General features: G+C 44.3%; 1 protein-coding gene across 1 annotated transcript in view; it reads right to left on the minus strand.

Moving 5' to 3' along the window:
* PKD2 (polycystin 2, transient receptor potential cation channel) overlaps positions 1 to 7,618 on the minus strand; it is a 70,789-nt gene extending 63,171 nt beyond the window's left edge. Inside the window, exon 1 of the mRNA XM_055297037.2 lies at positions 6,925 to 7,618. Coding sequence (XP_055153012.2) covers positions 6,925 to 7,519 — 595 coding nt within the window. The 5' untranslated portion in view covers positions 7,520 to 7,618. The remainder of the gene's footprint in view (positions 1 to 6,924) is intronic.
* Between the last annotated feature and the right edge of the window lie 4,594 nt (positions 7,619 to 12,212).

The raw sequence follows: 12,212 nt of genomic DNA on the forward strand, positions 1-12,212 counted from the left end.
GAGAAAGCTTACCTGACATCATGAGCCTCCACTTCTTCATCTAAAAATGGAGTAAGAGTACCTTTCTGTGGGGTTGTCCCGGGAATTAGAAATATTATTTGTGGAACACTTAGAGTGCTTGGAAGAGGCCTGTATGTAGCTTCAGAAACAAGCCCAGATCTGCAAAATGGCCTTTCGGAGGCCCAGTTGGTCCAGATTTCAGAGTGGTATAAAGATTCAAATCCATATGAACTATCAGTTCATTGTGATAGCCTGACCAAATTCTCAGTGCATTTATATCATAAAAGAATCCTCTTTTTGTGCTAAGACACATGTGAGTCTCGTTTAGAAGAATGAATACAATCCTTCCTAGTATTCATTTGAATTGCAGGGACACTTTCAGAAAGGGAAGTGGCTTTTTATCTCTATTTGTCCATTTTCTATAGAATAGACAGTTGCTACCTTAAGTAATATTGACTCCTGAATCTTGATTTTTTTTTTTTTTTTTGAGACAGTGTCTTGCTATGTTGCCCAGGCTGGTCTCGGATTCCCAGGCTGAAGCAATCCTCCCGCCTCAGTCTCTTAAGCAGCTGGGATTAAAGGCGTGTGCCACCGTGCCTGGCCTGAATCCTGAATTCTTAATCAGCCATCTCCTGAGGGGCAGACAAGTATATGTTACAGTTAACATGTAGTTCTACCTGCATATTCTCTAGACAGCTCACACTCACCTCCCCCAAAATTTGTTTTTCTTTCTCTGGAAATCTACTCTTTCTGTTTGGGTTAATGGTACCATGCCAGAAATTTGGGCTTCACCCTAGAATAGGCCTTCTTCTTATCCCTCCCATGGAGTTGGTTCCACAGTTCTGACGGTTTTTGTTTCCCTTCTATCTAGCTTCTTTCCATCCCAGCTCATGTGCCTTGGTTCCAGCCCTCATCACCCCTCCTCCTCTTGGTCAGCCCTCTCCTGACCTAGTCTGTCACCCACCAGCCTACCCACCTCACCCTATCCTCTACATTGTTGCAAGAGTCATCTTCAGATTGACAAGCGATCATATCAGCCCCCTAAGCTTGAAGCCCACACTGGCTCCAACTGTCTACAGGAAAATGTGCCCATTCCATGGTGGGAGTTACAGGTTTGCTGTAACAGGAACAGATCTTGTTCCTGTTATTTTTTCCTCCTTGTATTCCCCCCCCATCATTCTTCAAAATGAAGCTCAAGTTTTACTCCCTCTGGAAACCTTCTCTGACCTCTCCAGGTAAATCTGATCCTCTCTTTTTTTTTTTTTTTTAGATACAGGCTCTCACTCTGTCACCCAGGCGGAGTGCAGCGGCGTGATCACAGCTCACTGTGGCCTCAATCTCCCAGGCTCAGTTGATTCTCCCACCTCAAACTCCCAAATAACTGGGACTACAGGCACGTGCCACCCTGCCTGGCTAATTTTTGTATTTTTTGCCACTCACTATGTTGCCCAGAGTAGCCTTGAATTGCTGGGCTTAAGTGACCCTCCCATTTCAGCTTCCCAAAGTGTTGGGACTATAGGCATGAGCTGCTGTGCCTGGCCTTATCCTCTCTTTGTTGGAATCCTCCCATATCTGGGACCTGGCATTGCAATGACTTACTTATACCTCTGTTTTCCCTACTAAACCCTGAGTTCCTTGAAGGTCGAGACCTTGTATTATTCATCTCTGCATCCCTAGTACCTATCACAAAAGAAAGTCCCATGAATGTTTTTGACTGCATGAATTCTGTTACTGGCACAACCTTATCACAACCCCAAAGGGTAGCAAGCCTCCCTCAAAAAAATCCCCAGAGTAATGAAAATAGAAAGTCTGCTTGTTCAAAATTATGGTGCGAATAAAAAAGGAAAGGGAGGAAGTGATGGAGTAAAGTTCAGATTAAAAATAAAGGGAAAGTCACAACAGTCAAAAGGTGGAAAAAAACCGCAAATGCCCATGAACTCATGAATGGATAAACAAAATTTGGTGTGTGTGTATATATGTGTACAAACTTCCTTTTTATGACTAAACAGTATTTCATTGTGTGTGCACATGTACACACACAATGAAATACTATTTAGTCATAAAAAGGAAGGAAATTTGCACGCATGGATAAATCTTGAAAATACTATGCTAAGTGAATAAGCCAGACACAAAAGATCAAACATGGTCTGATTTCACTTACATCAGGTAGCTAGAACAGGGAGACTCACAGAGAGGAAAAGTACAACGGAGGTTACTAGGGTCTGGGGCAAGAGGGAATGGGGAAACAGGGAGTTATTGTCTAATGAGTACAGAGTTTCTGTTTGGGATGATAAAAAAGTTCTGGAAATAAATCGTGTTAAGTCCATTTACATAATATAATAAATCTACTTAATGTCACTCAATTATATACTTAAAATGGTTAAAATGGCTAATTTTATGTTATGTATATTTCACACCAATTAAAAAAAATAAATAAGAGAGGCAGGCTCTTCCACTCCCTAGATCAATTAGAATTCTGGATACACGGACTGTGTTGGTACGATTTATCCTGCATGTCCTAATAAATAAATGTTCATAAACTAAAGAGATGCAGACAATTGCTGGCTAAAGTTAGGTTTGGGCACTACTGGCATATAGCATAGTGGATGAGAAACACTTTCAACACAAGGTGCCTGGAATTAAATCCTGACTGCAACATCTAATAGTTGTGGCCCTGGGCTAGTCATTTAACCTTTAGAAGACTTAGTGCCCTCAACAGTAAAGTGATGATGGATGAGAGTTCTTTCTTCACAGGTAGTTGTGAGGATAAAAATGGAACTATGAATATAAGGAGTTTAACACAGTGCCTGGCACACAGTGAGCAATAAACCATTATTTCTTTTTGAATTTAACAGTCTAGGGCAGGGTTTCTCAAAGTCCTCACTCCTGGCAATTTGGGTGGGAGAATGCTTTGTAGTGTGTGTGGGGGGGGCTGTACTGTGCAGTGTAGATTAGTAAGCAGCATCCTTAACCTCAACCCAGGAGATGCCAGGGGCATCCCCCCAGGTATGACAATCAAAAATGTCTCCAGAGATTGCCAAATGTCCCCTGAGGGGCAAAACTGCCCCTCTCCCCCATCGAAAACCTGTAATTTAGGATAATGCTCTGCTGGTGATGACATAAGACTAAGTTCTGAAGCCTCAAGACAGGCTAAATTCATCACTCACTGTGCATAGACTATCATAAGCAGCAACTAAGAGCGGTGAGTTGGATGTTTGCAGTTTCTGTGTGGTAGCATCAACCAAAGCCAAGTTCAAATCTTTTTTTAAGTCTCAATAACCTTTCCAATAACTAATTATGCTTCCCTTTAGACATCAAAAGAGAAGGCAGAAAAAATAAAAATTACATAAAGTATGGCAAAATAAAATAATTGCATTGGGAGGTCACTTACTAAATACAATCAGCACACCAATTTCAATGTCAAGATCCAATTATTTTAGGAGAAATAAGAGTCGACTTACTATTTCATTTGAGCCTGAACACTAACGAGGCCATCACTAACCATCTGCTGAAATTCATTTTTTTCCCTCCTGGGCACATGGCTACATTACATTTTCCAGCCTCCCTTGTAGGTATCCTTGGCTAAATGATTAAGAACTTTGCCAATGGGTCATGGGTGAAAGTGATGTGGGCCATTTCTAGGATAAGGCCTTTAAGGAAACAGCAGTGACAAGCCTTCTTCACACTCTCCACCAGAACCTAAACCACAGAGGCAATGACAGGGCCCTGGGAGAGCCAGCAGGGAAGAAGCCTGGATCCCTTACCAACCACACGGGGGAAAGCTGCTGCTAACCTGGAATACCTTCTCTGAAATGTTACATGAGCAAAAAATTAACTTCTTGTTCTTCAGGGTATTGAAGGGGAGGGAGGTATCTGTTTTAGCAGCTTAGCCCACCCTGACTTGTACAGCTAGTACTTCATAGTTTCTCTAGGAAAAAAAAAAAAGCCCAAGAATATATGCCTAAAATAACAAACAGGAACTGACTTTAACAGGTTGATACATTCAGAAAAACATTCAACTTCTGAAATTCAGAAAATTTGGTGACTCAGAGTGCCATATTTTATCTTTGTACTAAAAAGAATTTGCTAAGAAAAGAATAAACAAATACTTGAGGATGCTTTTAAATCTGGGCTTCATCTTTAAATCTTTCAGTCATCCTTGGCTTCCTTTGGTCCAGGCCCTCTTCACCTCCTTACTGGCTGCCTCCCACAGGTCTTCTTGCCTCCTTTCTCTCTGCCAAGCTCTCCTGTACACCATGCTGCTGACTCAATTTCCTTTCAGTATGTTCTGTTCCTGCTCAGAAACTTTCAACTCCTTCCTAATATTTAGGGCTACATTCTCAATTCCTTGATTAGATACAATGCATCCTGCAAACAGGCCTCAAACATGTCTTCTTTCTTTACTATTTTACTTCTGCTAAGAAGATAGATCTATTTACTGTAGAAGGAGCAAAATCGACCATTTGTTGTCCATCTTGGATTCATGCCATTAAACAACAGACCAGAGCATGGTGAAGCTAGGAAGGACCTTGGAAGCTAGGTTCAACTCCTCCATTTTATAAATGAGCTCAAGCTCAGGTAGTTTGAGGGAGTTATACAAAGTCACAAAGGCAAGAGACTTCCAGGGAAACTCCTGACCACTCCAAACTTCAGTCATTTCTCCTACCTTTAAAAACTGCAAGGTACTTTCTGTTCTGATCCTAGGGCACTGCTTACATAGTGCATATAAGATTTCTGTCATTAGTATCCAAAGGAGGCAGGGGGAATCTCCACCCATTCATGGCTATTTATTTTACATTTCTGGGTTTTTGTCCATAGGAAAACAGTGATATGCTATTCTAGTTTATTCATAGCAGCTAGCACAGTGCTATCTTCACAGTAGGTGCTAAATATTTAACAAATGTTGCTTATTTAATAAGTGACAAGAATATCAATTATATTTCTTCATAAAAGAAAGGAATAACAATTTATTTAAACATTTTATATAATTAAAACTTTTCAGCTAGGAGCAGCAGCTTGCACCTGTAATCCCAACTACCTGGGAAGCTGAGGTGGGAGGGCAGCTTGAGCCCAGGAGTTTGAGGCTGCAGTGAGCTACGTTCGCTTCCCCGCACTCCAGCCTCAGTGACAGAGTGAAACCCTGCCTCTTAAAAAAAAAAAAAAAAAAAAATTCCCGAGCCCTGAGTCTGCTCTCCTACAAATCAGACCATTGACACACTTTGGCTAGAGGTTTTATGACTATGAGCTTATTCATTTTGTTTCCTGAAATTTTTCTTTAAAAGAAATAAATTTACATACATAGTCATATGAAATATATATTTTATTTCTCTATATTCTGTTATTGAGTTTATCAAACAAGGTTAGGTGTGTTATCAAATGCTTAAACTGAGTTAAAAGGATCATGCAACTTACCATTATTTATTAACTTAAAAGGAACATCTCTCTCACTTCAGTAAATATTTTTAAAATGCACATTTTAAATGGTGTAAAATAACATATAAATAATCCAGTTTTGAACCTTAAAAAGTGTTAGTGTTTTATTAATTTACTCACACAGGTTATCCAAAAAGGATCTTTTGTTCCCCACCATGCTTTGAATAAAACTAACTAGTATAAGTACCTCCATAAAAGAAGTACCAAAATGTTTACATTTATATTTCTGAAGCGCTAACAACATGACAAATACATGCTGCACATTTTATGTCTTAACTCATTTAATTCTCCCAACGAGTCAAGGCCTAAGCGTTATGATCATCTCTTTAAAAAAAAAAAAATCCAAAAATTGGGGATCAGAGAGGTTAAGTAACTTGCTCAAGGTCATACAGCTAATGAGTGGTGGAACTGGGATTTGAGTGTAGGCCTGACCTGGTTTTAATCACACTGCTGTAACAACACCTGGATTGTTTTTGTGCAAGACTTTCAAAACTGACAGAAGGGGAAGAACAAGAAAAACTCAACTGAGAATGGAAACTCTTAAAAATATAGATTAAAATAATTTGGAGGGTAAAAGCAAATGAAATACTTTTCCAAGGATATCTCTGACAAAATTTGTAAAAAGATAATTTCTTCTGGTATTGGAAAATTCACGTCCTCTTACTGGGCACTGGCAAATTTGAAAATTCCTCTTCTGCCTTTTGTAGAGCTGGGCGCACTGGACTCGGACACATTTATCAGCTGCTATCTGGTGACTTCATCATTTTGGTGGAATTTCAAAGAACATTAATTTAGTTATTTAAAATCATACTTCAAAATTTTTTTAAACAATGTAATCTTTCCTTTGCAACTGTTTTTAGAAAAATGTCTAGAATTAGAAACGGCCAAATAACTTCACGGATATTATTTTATTCTATTTGTGGTGTTCTCAACAGCTCCCACTCCCCAAAACAACCACATACATCACCAAAAAAATGCATCAATGACAATCTGCCACACTCCTCCCACAACTTGATATTATATGTACTGTACTGCTACCCTTTTCAGCCCGGGACAATGGAGCATCCAGGCAAGAAGGAAACCACGGGTGACTATAACATTTTCCTTTAGATTTTGTGACACTAGCAAATATGCAGTTGCAACTACCATCAGTTACACTACAAGTAATGTTCATTTTTTCCTCTACAAGAAAAAAAACCAAAAACCCCAGATGTACTCTTTCACTCTAACTAGCCTTTCACTAATTTTCAGTAAAAAAGACGATGGTGACATATCCTGAAGAAGAAGGTATCCAATAAATGTGCCCCAACAAAAGAGCAGTGGAATTCCGCGCTGGGTACCGGAAATAGGGCAGGATTAGCGGAGGTGGGGAATGCGCTTCCAAGGGAGGCGGAACGCAGAGGGGATGCGAGGTGGAGCCCGGGGAGCTGCCGCAGCGGGCGATGGCCGTTCTGGTTTGTGCATCTGCCGCTGCGGGTCGCGCGCTCTTACCTCGCAGCCCGCGAACCAGCCTCTCCGCCCAGGCCACTCGGGGCTGCTGCCCGTCCAGGGGGAGGTGGCGATGCAGCGGGTCCCCGCCGCCGGCCGGGCTGGGGCACGGCGGGCCCTGGTCCTCTCGCCGGCGCCGCCTCCCGCTCGGGTGGCCCGCGCCGTGGTAGCCCCCAAGCCCCCGGCCCCGCGCGCCCGCGGACCTCACGGCCGAGGAGGCAGCCGACCTCCGGCTGCCCGGGCGCCACTCTACGTCCATCTCCACCACCATTCCGCCTTCTTCCCCTTCCACCTCCTCCTCCTCCTCCTCGGCCTCGAAGCCGGGGTTATCGCGGCTCCACGCCTGCCGGGAGCACGACGAGAGCGGAGGAGAAGGGGAGGCCGAGGTTCCGGCCAGGGGGTCCCGCGCGGCCGCCTGCCGGATGCGCTGCATCTCGATCTCCAGGCCCCGCTGCTCGCGGAGGCCGCCCGGGGCGGCGAGGCTGGCGCCCACGGCCGCGCCGCCAGCCATCAGCCGGCCCGGGTCCGGCGCGCGGGGCGCGGGCGGCCGCTGGGCGTCCCCGGGCTGCTGAGGCTGCACGCGACTGGAGTTCACCATCGCGGTCACTGGCGTCCAGCGCGCGGTTGCGCGGCGCCGCGCTCGGCGCTGTGCGCCTCAGGAGCCATGTTCCTTTCTTCCCAGCTCCCGCCGCCTCCTGCTCCCCGCCCCCGACCTCCCAGCGGTCCCGCGTCCCCTCGCCCGCCCCCTTGGCCCGCCTCCCTCTGGCCTCGCCCCGCCTCGCCTCGCCCATCCGCCGCGGCGCGTTGAGCTGGGAGGCGCGAGGGAGCCGCCCCCGCGGTCTGCGCGCTTGCCCAGCGGCTCCCGGGTCCGCGTTCCAAGTGGAACCGGAGCCCGGGCGCGGGCGCCCACGTTCCATTCCCGGGAAGGCCTGGGAAGGGAGGGAATCGCTCACCCGCCAGCCCGCCTGCAGGGAAAGGGCTCCTGGAGCTGTCGATGCCTGCCCGACGCTGAGAGAACTCTTGGGTCCCCGTTAACCACCAACAACTTCTGCCTCGATTCACCAAAGTGCAGGGAAAGAACCTTTTGGTGAGATGGTGTGAATTGGCGACATCCAGCCTGAGCTGAAGTCTCCAGCAGGGCAAAGAAATCTTTCCATTTGCAAACTACCAAGGCTGACTTGTTGTGCATTTGGCGGGCCTCCTGCCCCTGATTTTCCTGGTTTGGAGATGCTTTCTCGATCTTTGGTTGGCATCTGTCTCCACACATTGTGGGGATCCCAGGGATTCGTCATAGGACTCTCGGATCGCTGGTGCCTCCACCGTGATCTCCGGTCTCCCTCCGGTCTCCCAGCACTGACTTCTAGCAACAGAATCCTGCATGAGGGCCTAGGCATAGAACTTTATTTCCACTCTTCTGAACACATCTAACGTGATGCTCTGCAATTGTCTGAAATTTATCCTACCCTAAGCCATTATCTTGTCCCCTTCTCTGGAACCTGCTTCACTTCCCGTATCCCAAGGTGAGGTTTGGGTCTTCGCTGTCCTCCTCACTTCCCAGGCCACTCTTCTTCATGGAAGGCTCGCGGTTTACCCTCCACCGCCTACACCACATATTCTTGTTACTTTTGCCCCACAAATATCTCCCTGATATGATCTCTGTTTCTCACTCCTGCTGGCTTGATCTTATGTCTTGCATTATTCCGCATTAGAACAATTGATCCCTGTCAACTCCATCTCTATTCTCCACGTCGGTGTCCTCACTATTTCCAGGTTATATTGCAGAACCAAAGCTGCTTATTTGTCACGTTGATGCTTAGACACCTCTGTGGGCTTCTGGCAGCTGAAAGGATAAAATTTAATTTCTGTGGTTTGGTTTACTAAATTCTCATAATCTGCTCCTATATTTGTTTGTCAGGGCTGCCATAACAAAGTACCAGAGACTGGGTGGCTTAACAGAAATTTATTTGCTCACCTCGTCTCTACAAAAAATACAAAAATTAGCCAGGCTTTGTGGCGTGTGCCTTTGGTCGCAGCTACTCGGGATGCTGAGGTGGGAGGATCGCTCGAGCCCGGGAGGCAGAGGATGTAGTGAGCTGAGATCGGGCCACTGCACTCCAAGTGACAGAGTGAGACTCTGTCTCATAAAGAAAGAGAGAGAAGAAAGAGAGAAAGAAAAAAAGAAGGAAGGAAGGAAAAAGAAAAGAAAAAAATGTATTTTCTCACGAGGTATTGGCAGAGTTGGTTTCTTCTGAGGCCTATCTCCTTGGCTTGCAGATGGCCCCGCTTTTGTGTCCTCACGCCGTCTTCCCTCTTCCCTCTGTATGCGTCTGTGTCCTAATTGTCTATTCTTATACATCATATTGGATTAGGGCCTACCTTCATGACCTTGTTTTCACTTCATTACTTCTGTAAAGACCCTGTCTCCAAGTATGGTCATGTTCTGAGGTAATGGGGGTTAGGACTTCAACACAGAAATTTTGGGGAGGACACAATTTAGCTATAACAGCTCTTAATCTATTACTCTAGCATGGCCTCCCATGCCATCCATCCACCTTAACGAATTATTCATTTGTTCCCTAGGCACATATAACATGCTGCTAATATTTAGGTAGTTGTGGCTACCTATTACCTGATCCCGCCGTTTACTAATTTAGATATTCATGTTCTTCTCTTAACTGTGAGCTTCTCAAAGGCAAGACTAGTGGGTCTGGGGCACAGCCCTAGCTCATGCTATTCATCAGTTCATTCTGAAGACATTTCCTGTGCCCTGAATTAAGATCTGGGCATGTAGAGTGGAGTATGATACAGCCTTGGCCCTCAAGAGGAGACAGACCAAAAATCAGAGATTACTAAGTGGGTTAAGGGTTATGGTGCCTGTCATCCAAGGACCTTCTGAAGCTGAAGATGTCCTGAATAGCACCACCAGCACTGCAGAGTCAACGGATTTTTACAGACACATTCCAACAGAGGAGAGCCAGGCCTGGAAAGAGAATGCAGAATCTGAGCCAAAGGGTCCTCTGGAGAATAGGCCTAGTACAATGTTTTCAAATTGTGATCAGAAGATCTCCAGCATCACTTGGAGCACTTGCTAAAAATATAGATACTGGGTCCCCATTCCAACCTTATTGACTCAAAATCTTCCGGATTCCAGTCCTGAAATTCTGAATCTTCACAGGGGATTCTCAGGCATCCAAAGTTTGAGAAGCACCAATGTGTTCCAAATGGAAGAGGTTTCATAAATATTTCCCCCACATTTCTATACTTCACTGTTAGCACTAGTGAAGCAATCATCTGGAATCCCAGACTTAGAAGAAAATTCAGTGGTCTTTGAGTCAGGTTACTCTATGCTTGTGCCTGCCGTCACTAATTCATTGTAAGGACCCTGGAGCCAGACTGCCTGGATTCCGATTTTGCTCCCTACTTCCTAGCTGTGTGACCTTAGGAAAGTCACTTTATCTCCTTGTACTGCCAAAAATGAGGATAATGATAATGCCTACCTCATAGGGTTGTTGTGAGGATTAGGTGAATTAATACATGTGTTTTAGTTCATTCGGGCTGCTATAAAAAGTATCATGGCCAGGTGTGGTGGCTCACGCCTGTAATCCCAGCACTTTGGGAGGCCGAGGTGGGTGGATCATGAGGTCAGGAGATCAAGACCATCCTGGTTAACACGGTGAAACCCCGTCTCTACTAAAAATACAAAAAATTAGCCGGGCTTGATGGCAGTCGCCTACAGTCCCAGCTACTTGGGAGGCTGAGGCAGGAGAATGGTGTGAACCCGGGTGGTGGAGCTTGCAGTGAGCCGAGATCGTGCCACTGCACTCCAGCCAGGGTGACAGAGTGAGACTCCATCTCAAAAAAAAAAAAAAAAAGCCATATATATATATATAAATATATATATATAAAATGTACTGGGTGGCTTATAAACAATGAACCTTTATTTCTGACAGTTCTGGAAGCTGGATGGTCCAAGATCATGCTGCCAGCAGATTTGTTGTCTGGTGAGGGTACACTTTCTGGTTCATAGACTGCACCTCCTAGCTGTGTCTTATGGTAGAAGGGGCAAAAGAGCTCCCTTGAGCTGCTTCTCTAAGGGCACTCATCCCATGTGTGAGGGCTCCACCCCCATGATGTAATCACCTCTCAGAGGCCCCACCTCCTTATACCATCACTTTGAAGGTTAGGATTTCAGTGTATGAATTATGCGGGGGAACACAAACACCCAGACCATAGCAAGTGGAACACCGTCTGACATGTACGTGCTAATAGTGTTAGAAGTAGTCTTAGCTCTTATAGCTTAATTATGATAACTGTTTTCATCTATTATAATTGCTTTTGTGGATGTCTTTGTTAGTGTTAGAAGTGGTCTTATCTCTTATATCTTAATTATGATAATTATTTTCATCTATTATAATTGCTTTTGTGGATGTCTTTGTTCCAGCTAGGCTGTGAGTTTCTGGAGGCCTCCATGCCAATCCTAGAGGTTTCCATAACAAATACTAAACACCTACTATATGCCAGGCACAATACTAGGAGAGATGGCAATTCATTAAATAGGAGAAAAGCCCAGCTCTCATAGAGGTGAGCTAATATTTTACAGGGTTTGAGGGGATTCAGAAAAGAGATTGCCCACGCTGGCATGGGTAGGGAAGGTAGGTAGGGCCAGATCATGGGAAGCCTCAGATGCATGTTAAGGAGTACAGACTCTCTATAGCTAATGATAACGTAAATAGGCCTTTTTTTTCTTTCTAGAGTGTCAGTTCCTATTTAAAACAAAATCTGAAATCTTCTTCCTGAAACTATATCCTCACCCTTAAAAGAATTCAAATTGATTGGAAATGTGTCTGCACATACATAATTCAGAGTTATATGTGTGCTTACCCAAAATTTTCTTTACAAATTATTGTAAGAAATGTAATCATTAAAAATTCACAGCAATTTTCGTGTAATACCACTTAAATAGCATTTGGTCCATTGCACCCTAAATCTTACGTTTTGGAGTTTCAATATTAATTTCAATCTTAATTTTCATAAACCCAACACCAGCCATTTAATATATTTCCTGTTCAAATACTTATTCATTCCTTCTGGCTTACTAAAGTTCCCTTTTGTGCTTTTATGTTAATTTGTTTCTCCCCTTTAGAGTGCCCAGCTTTTGCTCAAGCAGGCCCTGAGGCTGTAAATTTCTCTCCCTACCCACAGAATTCCTTCCTTTAATACCCGTCTGAAGACCTTACTTCTAATAAGACGTTTTCCATTATTAAATAAGTGACATGCACAAAGTTTTTTTC

This window comes from Symphalangus syndactylus, chromosome 10 (genome assembly GCF_028878055.3).
Source record: "Symphalangus syndactylus isolate Jambi chromosome 10, NHGRI_mSymSyn1-v2.1_pri, whole genome shotgun sequence".
NCBI classification, from domain to species: Eukaryota; Metazoa; Chordata; class Mammalia; order Primates; family Hylobatidae; genus Symphalangus; species Symphalangus syndactylus.